The sequence below is a fragment of the Electrophorus electricus genome, chromosome 8 (assembly GCF_041902795.1).
Source record: "Electrophorus electricus isolate QZ-2024a chromosome 8, ASM4190279v1, whole genome shotgun sequence".
In the NCBI taxonomy this organism is placed as follows: domain Eukaryota; kingdom Metazoa; phylum Chordata; class Actinopteri; order Gymnotiformes; family Gymnotidae; genus Electrophorus; species Electrophorus electricus.
Genome location: NC_137504.1, coordinates 28888726 through 28913255, shown reverse-complemented (window position 1 = coordinate 28913255; position 24530 = coordinate 28888726). Strand labels below are relative to the sequence as shown.

Sequence of the window (24530 nt, the reverse complement as noted above, 5' to 3'; positions counted from 1 at the left end):
ACCCACTAAGTGATCGTTAATTACGTTATATATAACGAGTAAACGCGAGATCGACTTTTTTGAGGACTATAAGCATAAAAAGCTGTGTCCGTAAGCGGTTCAAGGCTTCCACCCTGTGGATAAATGTCGCGTTGCGCCACATTATAAGGTTCCTCCTCATTCCTTCACAGGTCTCGACTATTGCATAATTTTGCAATTTGCCGGGTTCCCATAAGGACAAGCGCACCACTGTGGAAATACTTTTACAGCCTAGGCGTGTGTGCTTGCAGAGGGTCTTTTTTCATTCGTGGCGGCTCTCCCAGTAACTCCGTTAGCGCCCGGAAGCGGGACGTTTATTGACAATATGGCGCCCCGGACAGCTGGTGAGAGGAGCGGAGCGTTTCGGGTTTGACCTGCGCAGCGAAACCCAAAGCCTGCACCCACGTCTGCCGCTGCGTGTTATGAATGAAGGGGGGACTCGGGAATCCGCGACACCATGTCCCTGAGCTGAGGAAGCGTTCGTGAAAGGCAACATGTCGTTTTTTAGGCGGAGAGGTAAGGCGAGTCGCTCCGCTAGCGTAGCCGAGCTGCTAGCCGGGGGATGCTGGCTGGAGACGGGAGCGAAACCTGCGGGTGGCGACGTTTACTGGACACGAGTACTGGCCGTAAACGTGAATCTCCTCGGTTTCTATTCGGCGGCATCCGTTTCCTTTGGTTCCCGCGGTTAACTGCTTAGTTCTAGTGTGAAATGTAGTGGTGTGCTATACTGGTTAGCTTAGCTTAGCTTATCTTTCCTGCTGGCTAAGCACTTAGAAGTGGCCTCAGTTGGCTTTGCTAGGCTTGGCTGTCATGGAGGCGTGCAGGGAGCAGTGTTTGTACACACACTTCACCTGTATACACTGGGAATCCGTGTCTGTTAACTGGCTAGCTGTGTGCCCGTAGTGGTAGGGATGTTCATGCTTTGGGAAATGTCATTGATCAAGCAGCACATTTTAAATGTCACACTGTGATGTGGAGCGACGGCCTGCAGCCTGGTCTCTCGTATTGCAATAACGAGCAAGTCCCGCAGTTTATAGTTAAACAAGGATTCTTGCTGTTTTATGTGATTATTGGTTGATTCTACTCGAACTGTAATGATAGGTGACCTTTCGTGTCTTGACTAAGGCTGTGAAAATATTGCAATGCAAAGTGCAATCCAAAACATTTATTCCATACATCTCACTATCTCTCCAGCCATCTCACCATCCATCCATTCATCCATCCATTCTGGTCCTTTCTTCTTCCCTTGCTGTTACTCTCATTTCCTTAAATGTATTGCTAACACCATCAAATGTTCAACAAGTCATGAGTAACATCATTAATGTTGACATTCTTTGTAATAATCACAAAGCAAACCACTCGATGGATTCAGTGATGCTGCACTTCCAACTGCTGCGTAGAGTATTTAGAGGATCTTAATTTTTCATTTGAGAACATTGAGTTGTTCAGTGCTACTGTAATTTAATGTGCTTACATTGCATATGGGCTGACCTAAAGACTTTGTCGTTGGTTCACAGGGAATTCCTTTTGTTTGGCTTATTTCTCCAGTGGCAGTGTTTTTGAAGCTTCTGCTGTATCTTTACTGCAGCAGCAGGATGTAAGCTGGCATTACTGGCATTTTTACAGCTAGGAAGTTCACATTTCAGTACTTTTATTGAGGATGGCGCATTCTGGAATCTACCTTGAAAATTTTCCCAGTTTGCAGCGTTTTTAGCCTGTTTTAGCCTCTTGGTCTTGTAGGATGCTATTTTGTACACTCTGACTTTGCATAAAAATTCTAATGTAATTTACATAGAGTAACAAAATGTTAAGTAATGCTATTAATACTTAACATATGTTGTTGTAAATATTTTATTTATATATATATATATATATATATATATATATATATATATATATATATATATATATATATACACACACACACACACCCAAATAACTGTATGTTCCTAATGCTTATGGTTTGTCAGCTATTCTAAATCTTGCATTTGTTTGTTAATTTTAATGTGGAAAAACATGCCAGCAGTGGGTGCATTTTTATGCGAGATCCTTCTTACATTCACGGTTGCTTGACGAGTATCACATCTATGACGTGCATCTAGTGTGTTTTATTTAATCATATGGTCTGTCCACCTTCCCGCCCAAACCATATACTTCTGTAGTTCAGTAACTGTTGCCTTCCTGTGTAGTCAGATATCATGTGCTTTGTCCCACAGCTAAAGGGAAGGAACTCGAGAGAGCAGTTGATGATAAAGCAGGTAGAGGTGAGTACACTACTTGACCGCAGCATACTGCTCGCTATGGCTAACTGTAAGTAAGATGTTTGGATAAATATTTATTCTTTCATAAATATTTGTTCTTGAATACTTCTGGTATTTCTGTTATAATTCGTTTGGTTTCCATTTTTATGGCTTCTTTTACAAACATGTTTTGCAAATACATTCCCTCAGCTGAAATACTGTGGTGTAACAGTTCCTACAGGTCTGGCAGGTTAGTCTTTTAGTCTGTTTGTCTTTGCATTCTCTCGCTTTGAGCGACTAGTTAATCTACAGTAGCCTCTACAGTAACCTTTTGGATCCTTTGACTTTCAGAAGCACAGCGTCACATGCTGTTAGGGAATGGTTTAGGAAGCCAGTGTCGTGCTAATACCAGACAGGCAGTTGGCCCAGTTAGGTCATTAGGAAGCAGATGGGGTGGAGGATCAGTTAAAGGTCAGTGGGCTGCTGCTTTTTCCTCCTGCCAGAGAAGGAGCAGTCTCCTGGGTCAGCACCAGGTCAGCCCTCCCCTGTACAGCCTCTGGACTCCCAGTTTCCCGGGTCAGCCCTCCCCCGTGCAACTTTAGGCTCGCGGAGTGACAGGCAGGGCCATTCACAACATTCGTGCTGCACAACAACTTTGCTGTGACCCCCAGAAGGTCATAGCAGCGCTGCAGGCAGAGGTTTGCCCAGACTCCCCCAGTGGCATTGAGGTCAAGCCTGAGGTCAATTCTAAGGTCAAGCCGGCTGCGTTTGACAATTAAATAACACAGAGGGCATCACACAGTCTCACACACCCACATAATAAGTTTGTTTAAGCTCGGCTGTGTTTCATGCTCGGGTGGGAGAACCAAGTTCAAGCTTGATTCAAGCTACAAGCTTCGCTGAAAAGTCTGTTGGCCTACTTTTTAATCTCGCACTATCCCCCTTATTTGCACAGTGATATGTCAAGGGTACGCAGCGGTGCTCAAGTAGTGCTGACTGATAAAACGAACTTGAAACAGGATCGCAATAAAATGAATGTCAATAACGATGATGTGCTTTTGAAATTTTTACTTGATAAGCATAGCTGTAATAGTCTAACACAGAAGATATAAACCAGACAACGGCCTGGCAGGCAGTTTTAGCTTCCGCATCAAAGTAGGTGCCTGTGTCCTCGTGCACAGCATTGTTTGAGCTACCAGCACTGAAGAAAGTTCTGGAAACTAAGGAAAAATGGGCAGAACCAGCGAGTGGCATGAAAGTGAACGTGAACTTGTGATATTCTCCAACACTGCGAAAATTGTACCTCAGTTGTATGGAAGGGCTTTGGTTATCTGGAAAGCGATGAAGATTAAGACAGTTTAAGACCAAGTGATTAAGACAGCCTGCAAAGTATGTTGTTGGTAAACCAAGACAGGAAACACAACAAATCTTTTCCATCAACTGAAAAGGTGACGTCCCAGTGACCACAGCGACCACACTCACATGTGGCCCATGTTAGTCCATGTTAGTTTTACCCATAGGAAAAGGAACAGATATAACCAGCAAAGTTTCAATGACATGACATAAGTTCAGCTGTAACATAATGACTGCTTTACTGTGTTTACAGTTTGCACTTTTTATACAGATTTCAACCTTCTAAAACATTTCAGAAATGTAGAACCAGTGCACAATTAATATTATTTTTATTTTGTTGAAATACATTTGTATTAAGGCACTGTTTGCACAGTTAAATGTTTGCATTATATTATTCTAGTTTTGCAAATAAACTGTATTTTTAAGTTTAACGAATGAAGCCACTGGTTTCCACTTAGGCTTCTGTCATTGACAAGATACTCTTCAAGCTGCCAACATTATCATTTTATGTCATGATAAAATTCAGTGTTGATCAATATGGGGAAAAGTGATCTTGATCACATTTCTATCCCATTGTCCAGCTCTGCTACGTGAGAGTTGAGCAGTATTACATTAGTATAGTAGTATTGCTCCTAGATGTGAGTCCTAACATTCCACATAGTGTTGCTATTAGAGATTTGGTGTTCGTGAAGTGATGCTATCTTGGTAGTAATGGTTATAGTGATGTCATGCATGCTTTGGACTGTGCTGGCTTATTGCCAATATTCTCTCTACCGCTTCCTCCCCTGGTGTGCAGAAGGACACTGTTGTGCTGCTTTTTAACGTCCTGCGTCTCCCTGTCATCCGCAGCGCCGCCTCTGCCCAGCTCACCCGCCCGCGACCACCATGCCGTCCTGGAGGCTGCAGGCCCAAGCCATGTGGCCATCAGCGCCATCTCGGCCAACATGGACTCGTTTGCACGCGGCCGCACGGCCATCCTCAAGAAGCAGCCCAGCCACATGGAGGCTGCCCACTTTGGGGACCTTGGTAAGCCTGCGCTGGCCTCCTTCACGGGGCTTCTCTGGGGTGTGGGCCCAGTTCCATGCTGAGGGTTTGTGCAGGATTAAGTAATACAGGATTACTTCTTACTTAACTGGATCATACAGGGCTGCCCCTCACAAAACCACATATTACTTGAGAATCTAGCATTCAGCCTCCGACGGACCAGATTGTGGCTGTACTTCTTGGGCTTCGGGCTCCAGTTGAGAGGGTCTTGCGGCATGGTTTAAGGGCTGTAGCGATTGTGTGTGAGAGGTTATATAAGGGCAGGGCGGTGTGTGTGGTGGTAATGGGAACAGGTTTGGACCGCCCAGACACCTGCTGGTCTCTCAGTAATCCTGTAACCTGCTCCCAGCAGCAGGGCAGCGAGGCAGCGTAGCATGATGTGTAATATCCATTCAGCACCACCTGTTGGCTCATGTCCTGCATGATCACTGACCTTGAATAGACCTTAAAATCATTGTAGAAGCCTTGTGTAATAGCATTTTACTTCATTTCTATTGTGGAGGTTGCTAAAGGTGTGTGATTGATAAACATGTTGCGCGTATGTATTGCGGTATTGTCTTTTTTGGACCGTGCATCGGCACGGAGCGGTCTTGAGTAGAGCACGTTTCCCCTGGACTGCCGTTACTGCTGTGTTCTGCATTGCCCTTAGCTTGTTCACTCCTGTAGCGACGGGTAGAGTGTAATGCCAGAAGTGCAGCTGTGCCATGTGCAGCTCATCCAGCACAAGCCATCCAGCACCCACTCTACTAATAACACGCCCTCTTCTCGATCGCTGCCCCGCCCTGTCTCCCAGGGACCCGCCCCACCCCACTGCCCCAGGCTTCTATGAACAACGGAGGCCTCTGGTTTTAGCCCCACGGGCCGCCTCTCTGTGTGTCATGCCGGGTCTGGCTGCCTCAGGACTGAAAAGCGAGCACTCCCGTGGGTGCAGCTCGGAAAGGAAGCCGCCGCCCTGCTCGAGGTCTATTTGTGGCAAGGTGGCACGGCTCCTGCGGCAGGTCGGCGACGTAGGTGTAACAGGATCGCATCTGGATTATGTAATCGTAAGAGCATGCAGGTTCAGGCTAGCCACATGTGGAGCCTCATTGTTTGGGACTCGTTTTTCTTGACCTTCACTGTCAACTGGAAATCCATTCATGGTTTTTATTGTTTGCCTCTACAGTCCTAGATCAAGCTGTATCTCTCGGGTGGGTGCGAGATGAACACACAGTGGTGTTTTAATAACACCAGTGGGAGTAATTTCTAAGCCATACTTTAAAGATTTAAACCACAACAAAACATCCTATATAGTTCAAAGAAGTGGTCCCAACCTACAATAAATGACGTTAAATGTTTGTAAAGCTCTTTTTTGCTGTTTCATGTGTATTGGGTTGTATAATGTGATACCTGTGTATGTGTGGGTGCGTGCGTGCTTGCACGCTTCTGCATGTGTGTGCGTGTTTCCACATCAGGGCGCTCAAGCGTGAACTACCAGGCGCAAGAGACGCGCTCGCGCCTCTCCAAGACAGTGGAACAGGTCCTGCGGGACAGCGTGGCGCTGCCGTACTACCTACAGCTCCTGGAGGCGCGGGGCGCTGAGCACCTGGCCCGCTTCTGGCTGGAGGCCGAGAGCTTCCGCTCCACCAGCTGGTCCCGCGTGCGTGCGCACAGCCTCAACTCGGTCAAGCACAGCTCCCTGGCCGAGCCCGCTCCCGGCCCCGCCTCCCCGAAATCGCCGGACTCACCCACGCCCTTCGGCACCTCCCCCTGGGCGGAGCCGGAGGACCCCTTCTTCTCCCAGACCCCCTCCGGGCCACTCACTCCCAGCCCCCAGGACACTAACTCCCACGGTGGGGGCGGGACCCCAGTTCGGGTGAACGTGCTCAGCCGACTGGCCTCCACAGGCTCCTCCTCCTCCTCCAGGGCGGGAACACCGGTCAAAAGCCAGCCGGCTGGGGCTCTCCGAGAGCTGTCTGACAAGCTCATGAAGAGTGAGTGCTGAGAGGCTGGTGGGCGGGTGAACAGACAGGTTGAATGAATGCAGATAAAGGAATCTACATTTTGGTCAGCTAATACAGGCTAGTCTGTCATCATTGAGAGATCAGTAATGTATTTGTTTCCCCCTCATATGTAAGGCATATAAAAAAATGCAGTATGTAGTAGTTTAATTTTATTTAGTTTATATCATGCTGTCCTCCATAGTTTGGTTTATAGGTTATTTAAGGCTATGGTGTGGTTATAGGCTATGGTCTGGTTCGACTACAGGTATTCTCTTGATTCATCTGTAATAAACACTCCCTGGTATTTATATTTCTATATGTTTAAGCGCATCTTACCCTCAGCTCCCTGTTTAAGAAGTGGGTAACATAGCTCAGAGTTTTACCATCACGATGTCAAGGTAGCAAACTCCTTTCTCCCATCTAACGACTCCTCCCATCTTCAGAGCTTGGGCTCATTTGGATTTGGCGGTAAGCCGCAACAGCCAGGAGATCCGTGAGCATTATCTGTGAGTTGGCTAACAGGGCTTGCTACGACTTTGCTACAGGCTGTGGGCGGGAGGTGGGATGTGGGAGGTGTGGCGGGGAACCTCGCAGCTGTGGGAGTCACTCTGTATGGAGGCGTAGGTGCTCCTGTTCCTGGGATGCTTGAACGGTCAGCCCCTCGAATCTCCGTACGGGTGATGCTGTGGACCCCAGCGGGAGAAAAACATAACCGAGGAGAGTTGGGTGGTTCGAGGAGAAGTGAGATGTTGTTCCTTCACTCCACCCTCTTCTCTTTCCTCCACTGCAGGTATAGAGAGAGACGCTGTCACCATTTTCACTAAGTACGTATCACCAGACGCTGCCAGGCCGATCCCCATAACCGAGCAGATCCGCAATGACATCGTGGGTAAGAGAGCCCCCATCTGTTTGCCACAGTTACCAATTGATTTCACTGGACTGAGAGGACCTTAAGGGAAGAGTCCAGAGCGCCGGATTTCTTTTTTTACGCAACCGCAAATTTCATTAACTGACGTTTGAGTACCACAGGGTTTATGTCTGTTAACACTAAATCTCCTTCACAGTAATAACGACGTCTTGGCTAATTTCTCATCGGAGGTCTTGGTGTCTCTTGGAAGACTGGGTACTAATCTTTTGGGGAGTTAAAGGCTGAGGAATTCTATTGTGAAGAGGCGGTGTGTGTGTGTGTGTGTGTGTGTGAGCAGCTGTTGATGTAGTTGTCTCTCGTCAGCTAAAATCTGCGGGGAGGACGGACAGGTGGATCCCAACTGCTTCGTCATCGCACAGTCTGTGGTGTTCACCATCATGGAGCAGCAGTGAGTAACTCCTCCCTCTTCTCTGTTGACTCCACCCCTCTTTTAACCGTCATGGAGCAGCAGTGAGTAACTGCTCCTCCTTCCCTTTCAGCCTGGCACCTTATCCTCCAGGCCTGATTACTTCTGCCAAACTCTAAAATCTTTGGAGCATTAAGACAGATTGTGTATCTGTGTATTGTGTATCTGTGTTTTGAATACATAATGCTCTTATGCGCTGCCTTCTCCCCACACCCTCCTCATCCCAGTTTCTGGTTTTCGTTGTCTCCCCCCAGGCACTTTAGTGACTTTTTGCGGAGCCATTATTTTTGTAAGTACCAGATCGAGGTGCTGACCAGCGGTTCCGTGTTCCTGGCGGATATCTTGTTCTGTGAGTCAGCTCTCTTCTACTTCTCAGAGGTAAGGGGTCCACGTTGTCCTCCTGTTCCATTACCCCCCGAGGCCAGCCCAGCTTATCGGCCAAAACCTGGATTGCCTCTGCTTCATTAGTGTTTAATTTAATAAGAAATGCTTCTTTGCACACTTGAACAACTTATGCTGAGTCATCTTTTTTTTTTAATGCCTCAGTATTAAAAATGTGCATGAAAGATGATGGGTTTTTGTACTTTTAGTAAAAAGTAATGAGGGCCTACGTGGTATAACAGGAAGCTGAACGTGTGTGTGTGTGTGCAGTACATGGAGAAGGAGGATGCCGTGAACACGTTGCAGTTTTGGCTGGCGGCGGATAACTTTCAGGCCCAGCTGGCTGCGAAGAAAGGCCAGTATGACGGACAGGAAGCACAGAACGACGCCATGATCCTTTACGATAAGTACGAAGCCTCACTCCTCCTACTGTTCCGACACGCCGTTAGCAGCCACAGCTGTCCTTTATTTATGTGTCGGAAAGTAAACTCGCCAGCCTCCTTATTACACCTGCCTTGTGCCTACACTCACGTGCCACTTTATAATGCGCACCAGTCATATAGATGGCTTTTATAAGTATCCCGTTACAGACTGTTGGCGCACACAGTTAAGCTACCTCTCGCCCGTCGGTTTCTGACCACAAGCCAATTGGCAGACCCAGCAGTGCCGCTTACATGGCGGTGGCATGCTTAGGGTTGTTTATCAGAAGGGTTGTGGAGGTCGTTAGGCAGGAATCATCTGCTGGTCTTGGTTCACACCCTGGATCCAGCCTTCAACAGTAGATATGGGTCCAGGATGGGGCTGTACGCTTTAAGTTCACACTTACACAGTACCTGTAAGGTATGTGTTCCCAAGTAAGTGTTTAGTGAATGTATATGACTGAAAATGGACCAAAAGATGTTTTGACCATGACATTTCTCCCTTCTTCTGTTGACCTGACATACTTGTTGGACACATGATCTTATACTCTCACTTGTTGTTTATTGCGCTTATCATTGTTTAAGATAGACCTTATGTATTTTGTACTTCTAGGCATCAGCAGTGATCCCTGTATTTCAGTATATTGGAGACTAACCTACTGTACTGGCTAGGATGCATCTATGAGAAAATGACAAAGCACTTTTGTAAGTTGCTCTGGATAAGAGCGGCTGCTAAATGCCATAAATGTAAAATACCCGCATAGACTTCAGTAAGCTAGTGTTTAAGGGAAGTGCTTCATGTGAAATTGAAGTACTGGCTTTTCAGCCAGTGGTCAGCTGTTTTTAAAATGTTCAGCAGGTGTGAGTCTCCTTTACACGGAAAATGAAAAATATTAATTGCATTGTAAAGCTTTACTAGATCCCAGCAGTAATTCTATATTCAGTAGTTGTTTTACTTTGAGTACTGGACTTGGACTTTTCCAAGGTGACACAAAATCAATCCTATAAGTTGCTCTGGACAATAGTGTCCGGTGTTGAATCAACATGAATCAAATGTATTTCTCTCCTCGGTCGTTGTTTTTGATGCATCTGCCTGTTCTCATGTTCTCCGAGTTTCAAAAGCCACGGTTGACGGAGTCTGCCATGTCTAGGTATTTCTCACTCCAAGCCACCAACCCACTGGGCTTTGGCGACTCGGTCCGTATGGAGATCGAGTCCAACATCTGTCGGGAAGGAGGCCCCCTGCCAGACTGCTTCACCACCCCTCTGCGCCAGGCCTGGACCACCATGGAGAAGGTGCGGGAGACACAGTGTAGCCCTCACACCGCCCCCCTGTGTAATTCACTTAAAGACGGGGCCAGCCTCTGTGTGGGCTAGCGGAGCTGCACCTGAACTCTGACCTGTGGGTCTGAAATGAGCAGTTGTCTTGAGGTAGAATCAGGAAGGTGTGTGTGTGTGGTGTTTTTACTTTTGCTGCAGTAAAACATAGTGTCCTCTTGAAAAGTGCCAAGGAAACGAACCGATTGTGTGTCGTGTGTTTTATTCTAGCAAGCAATAAAGGGGGCTTTTTAAATGAGTCGTTAGAGCTGTATAGTTGCATTTAACATAGTTCTTTGGGAATTTCTGAAGGAATATTAAAGCTGTGTGTGTACGCGTGTGTTTTTTGTGCCAGTGTCGCTGTACAATGGCTTTGTGGACAGTGTAAGTACACTTTCCCTTCTCCCTCAGTCTCTTTCTCCTGTCGTTTAATCCCAGGTTTATCTGCCGGGCTTCCTGTCCAGTAACCTGTACTACAAATACTTGAGTGACCTGATCAATTCTGTACGTACGGACGAGTTCGTCGGGGGAAACTCCAGCGCACCCGGCCAGGGCATCACCTCAGACAGCGACCGTGGCTCCAACGCCTCAGAAGGGTCACAGACCCAGGTGACCCTTTGGCACTCAGCTCCTGTACACGATCTGATCCCTCCACTCTCATTGGCTGTACATGATATGACCCCTCCACTCTCATTGGCTGCTTCCTACCTGTGGCTTTTTCATTTTCCACAGCGACATTTAATTCAGAGCAGGTGGTCTTTGTTTGTGTTAAGACAAGGTTTGACACCTTGGTGTGTTCCAATATAGCTCAGTATTACTGTCTGTAATACTGAGAGGAAAACCAGACCCACACAACATTTCAGCCCCACACTTGCTTGTTTTGAATGCCTTCTTAAATTAGTCACGTGTTCTTGGGTTACAGCAGGGCACCAAAAAAGTGGCTGTGAAAATCCTGAAGAATTTTGATGAGGCAATAACGGTGGACATCTCCAGCCTGGACCCCGAGTCTCTGTACCAGAGGCCGTATGCTGGGTGAGTCAGCCTCAGCCTCTGGCTCAGCTCCAGAGTGGTGGTGGTAGTGGATGTGGAGGGGTGGATGTGAGTGTAGGGGTGGAGTTTGACTTGGATCTTTGGAATCAGTGGCTGATTTTAGTTCAAGATTTGCAGTTTAATGCAACTTCAGGAAACTGAAACACTTTGAACCTTGTCAACTCCAAAACAGTGGACTAATCCATACTTTTCTCACTGTTCCTCACTGCTACGTGTCTTTCTTATATAGTATGTGGATAAGTAATGCGTTGTAACTACTGAATAACATGCCTCAAAATTAGTAACTGAATGATGAGCTTCAGGTTAATGCTTAAAAACTTTGATGCAGGTTTTTTTTCCCCCATTTTTATTAAAAACTTTAAAAATTAGTTGTTTCAGTCAGGAGTTTGCTTGAGTTTCAGTACTGTCCTCAACAACATCACGAATAGCCAAAATGGTGTGTGCATCAGATTGGGGGCATGCATCTCTCAGAGATGTCCGTCACGTGTTTAGCAAGCTGGCCTTGAGCGTAAGATTAAACGGAGTGTGGTATTCCGCACTGGTACATGAGCGAGCGGACCCAATACAGTACGCAGTTGCACTAATTCAAATGGGGTTCGCCTGTATGTGATGTACAGAAGACTGCGTGTTGTTGCTATTCTTCAGACTCCAATCTCCAGAATCCAGTTTGGGAGTGTACTATGTGATCTAGAACAGCTGCATTGATTTAGAGTTTCATGTCTGCTATGTTGTTGATCACAAAGCATTGAAGTGCCAAAACAAATGGAATTATATATGTGGTTCTTACTCAGGTCTGGAATGGATAACATTTAAATGAACAGACATACAGAGCTAGAAAATCAGGAAAATTCTGAAGAGAATCTTAAATGTCTTTCCTTAATTATTTCCTTAATTATTTCATGAGTTACTGAGGGAAAATTTAATGATGGTATCTTTTCATTAAAAAAGTAAAAAAATACAATTGGTCCATATTTTCTCATTTTATTTAATGGTTTATGTTTTGAATTTGTTTGATGTTTTGACATTTAACACATGAGTAACTTTGACTGGAACATTTGCATAAAGTACGATAATATTATTGATCTAACTGGGGCACTGAAGTCTGCTGAAGGGTCTGCCTGCATTAAGACAAATTGTCTGCCCTTCTGTTCAGAAGAATGACTTTTGGGAAGGTCAACGAGCTGGGTCAGTTTATCAGGGAGGCGGAGCCGGAACCGGATGTCAAAAAATCCAAGGGTAAGAAAACCCCGCCCACTCTACCGTCTGTCATACAAGAGCCCAGACTCTGTGATTTATTTTGAATTCCCTCATTCTAGCTTTTTCTCGCCGCCTCTAAAGCTCTCTGAATGTCGCACACACGCATGTTATATTGTCTGCTAGGTGAATTGGCTCTCAGCTCGCATTGAAGTGCTCTTCAGGCCTGGGCTTGAGTGACTTGGAGTGTGTGTGTTGCCATGGTGATAAGGAGGCTGCGATTTGGCATGATTGTGATGGGTAACAGATGGAAACAGAAAGTCTCTTTCTCTCTGACTCACTCGCTCTGCTGCTCACTTGTCCCATTCTTCCGCGTCTTTACCCTCGGTTTCCTGCCGATGAATATTAGATAGCAAATTTTGAGCGCGGCTCTGGATGTGCTGGTCAGCCTCTGATGCCCAACGCGGTCAGCCAGGCCGTTTCTAAACGTGTTTGGCACTAATTCGCAGTCTGCAGCATTGTCGTCACATTGTGGAATTTGCGTCAGGTATGCACCAACCCTGGAAGTCGGGAAGCTAGGACTGAGACTGATCTCTCTGCTTCCTCTACAGGTTCCATGTTTTCTCAAGCAATGAAGAAATGGGTGCAAGGAAACTCGGATGAGGTGTGAAAAATAACTGTCCCGATTCACCAATGAACAGAAATTGGCTAACGCAAGCTCATATATTGTCCAATAATAACTTGCATTAAGATCAATGCCTGTCCATTTTATAAGTATTTAATTTCACTGTATGTGGATTATATAATGTGTGTGTGTGTGTGTGTGTGTGTGTGTGTGTGTGTGTGTGTGTGTGTGTAAGGCTCAGGAGGAGATGGCCTGGAAAATTGCTAAAATGATAGTCAACGATGTGATGCAACAAGGAGAGCATGAAAGCCCAGTAGCAAAGTCCACCAAGGTAGCGTGCTCGCGCGTACTACATACTGTAGCAAAGTCCACCAAGGTAGCGTGCTCGCGCGTACTACATACTGTAGCAAAGTCCACCAAGGTAGCGTACTCGCACGTACTACATACTGTAGCAAAGTCCACCAAGGTAGCGTGCTCGCGCGTACTGGATACCGTAGCAAAGTCCACCAAGGTAGCGTACTCGCGCGTGTACTAGATACCGTAGCAAAGTCCACCAAGGTAGCGTACTCGCGCGTGTACTAGATACCGTAGCAAAGTCCACCAAGGTAGCGTACTCGCGCATGTACTAGATACTGACAGGGCAGTGCTTATTTTTATCTAATGTGTCTCTCGAGCTTTCTTCTTCAGTGCAACCATAATGTGTATTCTTGCATAATACTGGTTCAAACCACAGGGCATAGAAACCAGTTTCAAAATGAAGGAAATGGTTATGCAATAGGTCCTGTTGGCCTCTGCTAAATCTGTGTGTGCCTTTCAGCTATGACCCGGCGGTTTCGTGAAGAAACAAATGCCAGCAACGCCGTTAACCTCTCACTCTGCTGGCCTCGACATTCTGGAGAGCGACAGACACAGCGCCACCTAGAAACGACACTGCACACTGCGTTTCAATCTAGAACAAGGCATTCCTGCATTTCCTTAAACCCCTTCATATCATGGTGGGGGTGAGAATCTCCCTGCACGCGTGTGTGCTTGTGCGTGCTGTGTGGGCGCGTAAGACAGGCAGAGGTGTGGATTACATGCACTAGATGAAGATGGGCTCATGTGACCCACACTTTCGTTTCTATTATGAAGGCTTTTTTTGTTGTTGCTGTTTTAAACATTTAAAGAGGAACCCAAACACAAGCTGAAGCCAAGGCCCCAAGCATGTGGCGATATGCACGCACAAGAGAACACGCACCTCCCGAACAAAGCCCCCGAACATCAGCGAAACAAGGCGCATGCAAACTGCACCACTCCAGTCCAGGGAAACAGAAATGACCCAGGACCTCTACGTCCCGCTGTTACCGTGGTGAACTGCAGGAAGTGCACAGGGACATAAACAATTGCTCAAGAAGTGACCGCAAAGCCACGTCATGACAGTCACTCCGGCTCATCCTCCCCTGTTCATGTACCACGCTCACTCTCTCTTCACCTGCCTTATCTTCCCCTCTCTTTCATATCTCTCTTCCTTCTTTTTCTTATAGAATTTTTTTTTTTTTCTTCAGTCTGGCATTTTTTTTAATAGCTCATAGATTTACCCTTGGCTAGGTACAGTTTTAGCCGCGGGCACGTTTGCTCCGCAGCGGTTCCCTGAGGGTTAAAGCAGACCACGGCAGTACAGTTGAAGCAGCAAGCTGCCTCCATGAGAGGAGGTGCCTGAACAGCCTGACGCCTCATTAAAATGCGGACTGAAGGGACCACCCATGAACTCCGATTGGTCCAGAGGCCGACCGTGACGCCGCTCCTGCCCTCAACCCCTTCAGTAGCAGGAAGTCCCCGAGCACCCTGTCCATGTGGACTCCGCTGTCCCACTCCGGCTGGGCACGAATGCTAGTGCAGTTTTATTCCCGCTAGCCTCCAGTCCACAATGATGTAGATTTCTGGTTTACCCTCCATATATTAATGTAACTTCTTTTTTATGGTGACTGTCTGTCTGTCTGTCTGTTTGTTTATCTTCCTTTTTAGTTTTTGTATGAGACGTCAACTCTGTCAAAGCAAATTTCAGTAATGCCTGTTCCATGGGAAAAATATACACTCTGAACTTACTAGCAATGATATTGCTTTGGACCTCATTGAGATGTGGACAAGAACCAGAAACAAATAGACGTTTGGTACTATGTACCACTAATATGTGTGCTTAATCTATAATATATTTAAATTGTGTTTGATTTAAATACATACGGTATATTATTGAAACGCCTTTGTATTCTTTTATTTATGATTAATTGTGATACACAGGTTTTAACCCCCGTATTACCATGGTTGACTGTCAGGTTACACAAAAAGCATTTTAACTGGATACAGTAAACAGTTGCGCAATTTCTGCACTGCAACCGCACAAATCACTAGTTCAGCGTGATGTTAGATTGACTAATGGAAGTCCAGCATCGTGATGTAACGTCAAGAAAGGTGAATGGTAACTAGAACGCAGATCGCGGTGTTGCATGCGAAATTTGAGTTTTAAAACTGCCTTTATAGCCGTTTGACTGTGGAAGAGTACAGGAAACGCCCAGCAGAGGGCAGTTGTGGCCTTTTCCTTCCATGAAATATGTCATAGGCATTCTGCTACTACAGTTCAATTGCAAAAGAAACTCCCATAATTACTATATATTTTATGACTTGCATTATTTAAGAGCATTATCTTGTAGTCACAAAATAAAGACAGACTTGTTAAAAACAGGAAAAACAGCTTACTGATCAGGTCTTGCATGTGGCATCGAAAAGTTGCTGCCAATTTAATTACCTTTAATGTAAACCAATTAATTATATAAAAAAAACAAATACACGCTGAGGAGTAATTAAAATAGTTAGGGGGTTATTAACTGAGAATGTTTTCCAAACAGTCAAATCTCTGAAAACGTCTCGGCCAGCCACGGAGGCGACGCCCACTTGCAAGCTGACGCGCGTAGCGCAGCACGCGCGCAACTTGAGACGGGCTTCGTTGCAGCGCGCGACTGTTGACCGCGCGCGCGTGCCGTCTGGCTGCTTCTCCGTGCTCCGGACACGACGACTTCTGATGCACCGCTTGCATGCACTGAGGCGCTGAACCTACAGGCGTGCGCTTTCATGACTACCTTGTTTACGGGGAGTGGAGCTGGCTGGATGTAGGGTCCTTTTTCTGGGCACCAACTGTGCATGACAGGTGCGCTCCCGGGCGCGCTTGGGTTCTGGGTGTTGACAGGGCTTTGTCTTGCGTGTCCCTCCATCCCACTTTTGATCACATTACGAATCCAGTGGAGCACTGGGAGCAAGGAAGTGATGCCCATTTTGGAATGACTTGACTGATATTTCGCAGAAGTTAACAAATATAAAATCCAAGTTGTGAAACCAACGTCTGCGGGGCTTTAAAGGATTATTAAAGGCTATACCTCTCCAAATCTTTGTGCTCCTCAGATGTAACGTTTTTCGGGCGAGGGTGTCTCTGTGCTCGTTTTCACGCAGTGAGTGCACTCCAGATGCATTCGTTGCTCGATCGTAAGAGGAAAGCAGCCGGGGCTGGAAGCGATCTGTCTCCGGACTCGTTTCCCCACGTCGCGAGGATGTTCAGCTGCGTCGGATGCTTCTGGGTGCTCCTGTCCTCCGCCCTCGTCGCCGTGTGCAGCTTTAGTTTTATCTCCCCCGCCTGGATCGTGAAGGACCAGGCGAGGAACAAGGACTCGGTCAGTTTCGGACTGCTTTGGCATTGCTCCGAGTCTCTGGACCACATGTACAGGTGCTACACGTTCGGCGGGCTCGGGAGATTCGCCGAGATTCCCTCAAGCTCATGGCAGGTAGGTTGATCATCTGTGCTGATAATCTGTGAATCCGTGGTGTTTGCGTGTGGGAAAAATAAGTGCGAATCGAGAGGGATGTGGGTCATCACGGGTACAAAGTTTTCATGATTACAACCTAGACGTGTAACTCTCGCGGCCGTGCTCCCCTCGCGCTGTGCGGCGGCTGTCCTCCGTTGCCCTGTAAGTAATAATAATAATAATAATAATAATAATAATAATAATAATAATAATAGTCGTCTGAAACCACTCGCATTCGGACTACAATGCAACAGTTTTATTGCAAGGCTTGGACAAGGCGACGCAGATATTTTCTGGTCATCGAAAGCGCACGAGCCCCGTTAGTGATATTAAATATTTAACCAAAGACACGGTTCACAACAAGGTTGAGACAGCAACACTCCAACAATGTCATTTGTTTACTGAAAAACCATACGTTTGCCGTCTTATCACGTCCTTAGCGCTTAGACCGTGGAGTAGAGGCGCCGATCAGTGCACCTGTCACTGGAGTGCAGTTGCATCTGTTAACACTGATGGAATAGTCTGGAAGTAGCATTCAAATGCACAATTACTGCAAAGTAATATACACAATTAACCCATTCGGAGTTAACTTGGCATTTGAAGGTATAACCCTTTCCAGCGGACTAGTGTCAGAGTTCATGAGCGCTTAAACATCGCTAAGCCCCTCTCAGGCTTTGTGGGCTCACAGACATAATATGTAAATCATAAATATTCGTTTGACCAAAGTTGTTTGTTTCTCGTATCAGGTAATTGACCGTGATTGATCAAAACGCCCACGAACGCTTATCGGGGACGTCTGAGACTGACGTCTGAGGAAGGCACACAGTAAACAATGGACGATCCCATGTTGAATAGCTCATGTGCATATTTCACCCTGATGCAATATCAAAGGCCATTATTGCGATAACAGTTTACAAATCATGTATTGTATAGCTCTCCCGACCATCCTCGATTGTTTATTTGTTATAAAGCTGAAAGACTGAGTTAGAGAGGTTGTATTTTGCCCTAAATCTGTAGACAGCTTTGAATGCAAGAAACCAAGTCAGTGGCCTGAAAAAACGCCTTTTGATGTTGATGGCTTTGTTTACACTAAGAGAAGACAGTTTTCTTCCTGGAATGCCACAGGGTATGTAGGCTTCTCTGCCGGTTTACATTCCTATGTGCTTGTGTTTTTGGGTGGCGACGTAACTCTTGTCGTATGCTTGGCTATCCTTTTAATCAGAATCCAGAGAAGTTGGATCGCTGACTCCACAGAAATAGTTCTGTTCATACAAAAAATCACTGATGTTGTTAATAGCTGTTTTTATAGGGGTCTCTGGGGGCTATGGGAGTCCACTGTATGTACAACTACTATGCCTCTTTGAAATACTGTGGACCCTCTGAATATTATACACAGGCGAATTAGAGTTACAAGACTGCATAGCCCAATTACATACAGTATTTCAACATTATAGTCTTTGTAATTTAAGATGGTTAAAGAGAGTGCAGGCTGGTGTTTATTTAAACCCTGTAAGTTGTGCCTGCAGGGTAATCCACTTTGTAGCGAACTGCCGTGTGTTATGCCATCACTGTTTATAAACATTGAGATTGAGAACTCAAAGGAAGTGTGTTACGCTCTACGCTTTGTAGGTAGTCATGCTTATGTTATATAAATCTGTTCCAGTTTCTGGGAGTGTAATCTGGACATTTAGGTCATAAAGCTCTTCAAGAAAAAATGGTGTGTTCGAGTTTAAGAGCCTTAAATTAAAAACCTCGGGTATGATTTTTAACAGACGGGTTTCGTCCAGTGTCCATGCCCAAGTAGTAGTGAGGGCACACAGCCGATCTGGGGAATCAGAGGCTGCTCACGTCCGATTGGTGATGCAGCTTGCAGCTGGTTTCTTGTGGTTTGTGTTGGCTGTGGAGGATTTCCAGACGGATGTGCCTTTCAACAGCACTGAGGCTGTGTTTAAAGGTGGAGACCCACGTTGTTTGTGTTGTGGTGGCTTTAGTGGTGTTCCATTGTTTAGAATGGCATTTGATGCCTTGTTCGGTGTAGCTCTTTAGTGCAGTTGTTGTTGTTTCTGGGAAGTGCCCGAGTGCTGGGAGTTTGCATAAATGGTCTACAGTCTGGAACATACTCCCTGCTTCCCTGTCATGGATTGGACCAGGAGTATTCTGCCTCCACTCAATCACTGCTTTCAGGAAGCCCCAAACCCCAGTGCTAGGGTTCTACAGTCTGCACGAGACATCCTCTAAAATAGATGGCACACTTCCTAATTTTCAGGAACGTTTTTTTCCCCTCAAAGCAGTAATGTATCAACAAAAAGGGGCTAAGCAGATTTAGAGTAGAGGACTTATGTGGTACACACACATTGAGATCAGTCACATTCTAAAGAGCACTGCCAGTGGTGTTTCTCCAACAGATTTCAGTTTTATCTGAGCCTTAATCATGTAGATTAGGCGAAATTAGGCGCTTTCATGGAAGGGGTAAATCTGCATAAACTAGCACGAGTCTTTTAAGAAGTAACTGTCCTTCAGTGTCTTTCTATGTAGTTTGAGTTATGTTACGAATGTATCCAGCTCTCGGGCTCTTTTTATTTCAGTCGCCGGCAAGAAAGAAGCACCACTCTGGCCCTCGTCGTACCTTAAAAGCATTCTCTCCGTTCGGAAACCAGCAACCTCGGGACTTGTGATTTATGTATGAAAGCATTAAAAAGAAATCGAAATTAGCATTTGAAAGGAGATTTTAATAAATCGCAGTGCCGTTCGTTTTGGTTCTGTGGGATGATGGAGGCTAGAGGAATACAGGGGCTCCTTTAATCTAACGAACGCAGGAGCGAGATCAAGGAAAACGGTGTCGCATACGTCTGCATGCACAGCTGAGTGAGCATAGCAGGTCATGCTGAGATTTAGGCCGTAACTTATTAATGAGCACTTTTAGCTTAATGGCATGGGGAAACTGAAAGTGACATTTTCGTTCTTTAATAACCTGAATTTGCATGTCGGCGCCTTTATTTTAAACTTATTAGCAGCAAGGGACGGGGGACGAGGTGCGGTTCGTGATTTCTCTCTTCGACTGGGATCTGGAAATCTTTTGTTCGTTTGTTTTGAGCCCCTTGGCCACTTCGCCTGCCTGTCCTGCTGGCCTTATTGTGAGCGTATCGCACCATGAGAGGGTCTGCACTAGGAGACATGCATCTGCCCTGTTGCCTGTGCCGTTTCTTGGTGTGTACTGGACCTCCTTCCCTCCACAGACATCACGGTGGTTTATTTTATGGCCTTGTAGAAGAGCAGCCAGAAGGCCTGCAACCAGAATAAAATGGCACTAAAACTCAGTTCGCTAATGGACGCCTTTCTTGTGCACAGATGTTGCTTTTCTTTGGTGTGGTACCGCCATTCCCCTGTAGCAATTAATATAGTTGAGCTGGTTATTAAATATTCATCAGGTGTGTCACAGATTTCTGTCACAGCTCACTGGTTTGCAGATTATACACCTACACATACACACACACACACACACACACACACACACACTTGCAGTTTCTGTTCTGAACAACTACCATAGTTTACCCCATGCTGTAATGAAGATGATGGTTGGCCTGACAGGTGTGGGCAAACACCATCTCTCAAACACATGGTCTGTTTGCTCTGTGCAGGATCTGGCTGTTAGTTTTCAGCCAGCTAACTACAGTGCACTAGGGCACAAACAAGACAAGCTAGTTGGCAGACTGGTCCCGATGTCTAAATCTTGTGTAACTTTGCGGTACACTTGCCCTGGCTGGTGACTACGGTGTTTCAAGCTCAGTCCAGCTGCAGACTGCGCTGCACGCTTTGCGATGGCCGTCTAATTGAACACAGCAGCTTCAGGGAGGTTTTCTGCTTCAGTGGTACTTGTACTCCGGTTCGTTCTAATATCACCCTCCCTCCAGACATGATTGCTGTGATTTAACAAAAGGGGTAAGTGGGGGTAAAACAGGCACTGCTAAAAATAAATGTACGCTATTAGACGTCATATGGCATTATTCAGACCAGCTCTGCTAACTGGCCCCATGGGCGTCCGTCCACCGTTATCCAGGTGAGTGTCTTTGGCTGGAGTTCTCCTTTGAAGCATCCGTTTTCACGAGGCCTTAAGGTCTGTCTGTGGCCCTGTGAAGACCCTGGACGACTGCAGCCCCAACTGGCGGGGGCCGCCTGCACACTTGGCAGCCCCGCCCCTGTGGGAGGATCCAGGGCGGGACTATTGGATGCCTCAGCCCTGCTCCAGGGCGTGGCTTCAGGAATTCACGAGAGCAGCTGATTCTTGACAGCGTTTCAGGTAAAAGAGAGCAGCAGTGAGCAGGAGTGTCATCGATCTCCTGTTTCTCACAGCTTTGCTTTCTCATGTCATCCCTCGTCCCCTCCCTCCATAGCGTGTCCTGCGGTCATGGTAACCTTCTCCTTGTCGAACAGGCTTCACATCGAGCGTGTCACCACGAAGCCGCTCGAAGCGGTTCTCCTCGCGGTTCTCCTCGCGGTTCTCCTCGCGGTTCTCCTTGCGGTTCTCCTCGCGGTTCTCCTGGCGGCACGCAGGTCTGGTGAGATCTGCAAAGCGCGGCTGCTGCTCCAGGTTACTGCTGTTGGAGGGGCCGAGGGGCAGCGCGAGGAAGAAGCTCCAAAAAAAAAAAAAAAAAAAGATTCTGCTGCAGTTGTCAGCAGCTTACAGGATTACAGGAAGGCATGGCACAACAGGGAAGGAGCGACCGGCAATCACTCAGGAAGGATTAGTGCAGCCCAGAGCATGCTGGGTAACACAGGCGCTTTCGAAATATCCAGCTGGCAACTAACATGGTGTGTATGTGTGTTTGTTTTTTTATGGTTCCTATGTGAAGGAGATTTGGCTAGACACCACACTGACTGGGACTGGACAGTATCTCCTCCCAAGTCCTCATCCATTGTTCATCTCTTAATAAAAATAGCAGACATATTTGAGGCTTTATTCGTATGTGTTTCTGAAATTGGTTTTGTCTGAGTGGAAACCCTCCCAGTTGAATGACCTCGCTGTGCCAAAGGGGAGGGATTTCATTTTTCTACCTTTATTTTTATGCTGAGGTGGAAGAGTCTCAAAAAGGCCACTGGAAACCAAATGTCTCTTTCATGTTTAGACAGTGAGGCTATGAGAGAGACACAGAGAAGAGAAGAAAGGGGAATTTCATGAGCTGACTCCCCGTCTAAAAGACTAATGGAGGATTCTAGAATATTCTCTTTCTTTCTCCAGGAACTCTTCTTGGGATTGTTGCATATGTTTGGTATCTCATGGATGCAGCTGTCTATTCCCCTATCGGAACCTCTTAAGAGTTCCCTGTTCATGGTGCCAGACCATCAGAGTCTGGAATTTTATCATGGCAACCCCCCCCCCCCCGTCGCTCTCACACAAACACACGCACACGCACACACACACACACACACACACACACACACACACACACACACACACACAAACAAACATCTACACTCTTGGAACTTTAGAACCCCATGGAATGAATGTCATGATTAATCATCTACTTTTTCATACATAAACTGGCACCTCCTGCTACTAATCCAGAAGCACTTTGCTTACACAGCTGATGAAGGACCTCTGTCCAAAACCTTCTGTTTCTATGCAAAGTCTGTGTACTTTACTACAATTTTGGATATCTCTGCATTTCTTACTACTGTACACTGTGTGTGTATAATATATATATATATATATATATATATATATATATATATATATATATATATATATATATATATATATAAAGACAAGACTGAATGCAGTATGCAGTGGTGTGTTTTCCCCAAAGATGGAGCCCAAACATTAAAATGGCACAGTGTTGGCTGTCAGACTTGGAAATCTGCAATGCTCCAGCTCCCGTGCACTCACACGCAGAGTGGCCCCGCTCCCAGCAAATACACCTGGAGATGGAAGCTTCGTGCTACACACTGCTATTGTGCTGATGGTAGATTTACAGCCGTATAGCTGAAGAGCTCCAAACCTGCCCTCGTGCTACGCTGCTTTATTCCCTACAGTAATGGCTGCCAAATATGATGTATGTGCCTGATGGGTTAATGCAAAAGCTCCACTGTTAACCTGTTAACGTGTGATGGAGGTTAGATGGGCCAAGATAGTGTTATGAGGAAAGCGTGTAAGCGTGTAACGTGTGATTCAGTCATTGGCCCTGGGGGGGGCGGCATGATAAGGCAAACTAAGAGGATGTTTTCACTGGCCTGACTAACCTGATGCGTTTTGACAGGTCTTCCTTGGCGGGCGACCTCACATGAAGCCTCACCCACACACACTCTGTTGATAGCTGCGGATGATGTCTGGGTTGGCAGACACAAAGGATGGGGTGAAAGAAGACAGGACAGTTGGGAAAGAGCCTCGAATTTTACGTGCACACGTCCGCCACGGACTATGACTATTTCAGCAACATGGGAAGAGCCCAGTGAACATGTATCATGAAGCTGGAGCTTTTATCCTGCTTGCTTTGTGGGAATCACGTCACAGTGACCGGAGATGCCCGTCCTTACAGCTGGCCAGCGCTTAATCCCATCTGGATTTGGAGCAGAGATTCGGAGCACGGTGAGCTAAGGGTGAGACCCCGCTGATGTCACCACGGAGACGCACGCTGATCAAGTCCGCCTTTCGCTTATTTTCCTTTTATTTCTTTTTGAAGACTGTGCGTTAGTGGTGGGGACTAGTCTGGCTTCGCAGGCGTCAGGAGCTCGACCTCAGAGCCCGCAGGGAGCGGCTTGTGAGCCTGGTACAGGCAGCTCGGTGTCAGTGTGGGCGAGGTAGCAATGAAGGCACTTCCATTACCAAGTGGGCTAATGGAAGAGAGTAGTAAACAGATACACTCGACCATTAAAAGGCAGTTCTGCGCTGTTACCGAGCATCTGAGGTGCAGAGCAGGGGGTTGGGGTAATCCAAGCCAAATATCTCCACTGTGCCAACACGAATGGACTCGCGTAGGGGCTAAACCCAAGGGAAGAACACCTCTCCACCATAGCCTGTGTTCCTGACGGAAGGGTAATAGCCATTTTAATAGCCACATGTAACTTGCACAAGACCGATACGGTTGGTGTAGTGCAGTGGGCTTCTGTAACGTCTGAAAAAATTGTAGGTCAGTCTGGATCAGGCCGTCTGCCAAGTGTGTAAAATGTAAATATGTTCAATTTATATAGTGCCTTGTGTACACACACAAAACACTTTGAGATCTACCAGTAAGTACCAACACTGATCATATACTCCCTGATCAGAAATATTCTGAACAGAAACAATACACAGACAATATATCTAGTGCATATTACTATATTAGAGACAATATATTCAGAGTGTGCAGACAATAAGAACTGTTGTCTGGCAGTATACATGTATAAAATGTAGAAATATATGCCCGTTTACAACCATAGCAGATATCAGGACTATGCAGTAGCCAGCTGAACCTTCTGACGTGACAAATCATACCAAAGACGTTGATCTCACCTTGTACACAGGTATACGTGGAGCCTTCCCGTGTAAGTGACAGCATGCAATAGGCAACCACGAATCAATAAGTGTCTTCTAGCAGCTTGATGTAATGTGAGGTAATGGCCGTATGGGGATGCCCCCACTGCCTGCTCTGTGTCCTCTGAGCGCTTAGTGGGGGGGTGTGCTGGCATGCACGCCTGATGGCGAGATATGCAGCACACGCTCCAGCGTACCATGGGAGGTTTAGAACACCTTAGCGTTCTTGCAGTTACATG

The 24530-nt window shown here is 46.4% G+C and overlaps 1 protein-coding gene across 5 annotated transcripts; it reads left to right on the top strand.

Annotated features, from left to right (window-relative positions):
* Positions 1 to 19: 19 nt before the first annotated feature.
* Positions 20 to 15189, top strand: akap10 (A kinase (PRKA) anchor protein 10). 5 transcript variants are annotated; one of them, XM_081720090.1, is made up of 15 exons: positions 20 to 534; positions 2235 to 2282; positions 4461 to 4637; positions 6107 to 6625; positions 7425 to 7523; positions 7866 to 7950; positions 8223 to 8346; positions 8620 to 8756; positions 9920 to 10064; positions 10524 to 10694; positions 11011 to 11117; positions 12292 to 12371; positions 12941 to 12993; positions 13190 to 13285; positions 13772 to 15189. In XM_081720090.1, the coding sequence occupies exons 1-15, from the start codon at positions 513 to 515 to the stop codon at positions 13775 to 13777; spliced, it is 1869 nt and encodes a 622-aa protein (XP_081576216.1). In that variant the 5' UTR covers positions 20 to 512; the 3' UTR covers positions 13778 to 15189. The 5 variants fall into 5 exon arrangements, with proteins under 5 accessions (XP_081576216.1, XP_026859895.3, XP_026859894.3 ...); XM_027004094.3 differs by having other exon boundaries at positions 12289 to 12371; XM_027004093.3 differs by having other exon boundaries at positions 11008 to 11117.
* The last annotated feature ends 9341 nt before the right edge of the window (positions 15190 to 24530 follow it).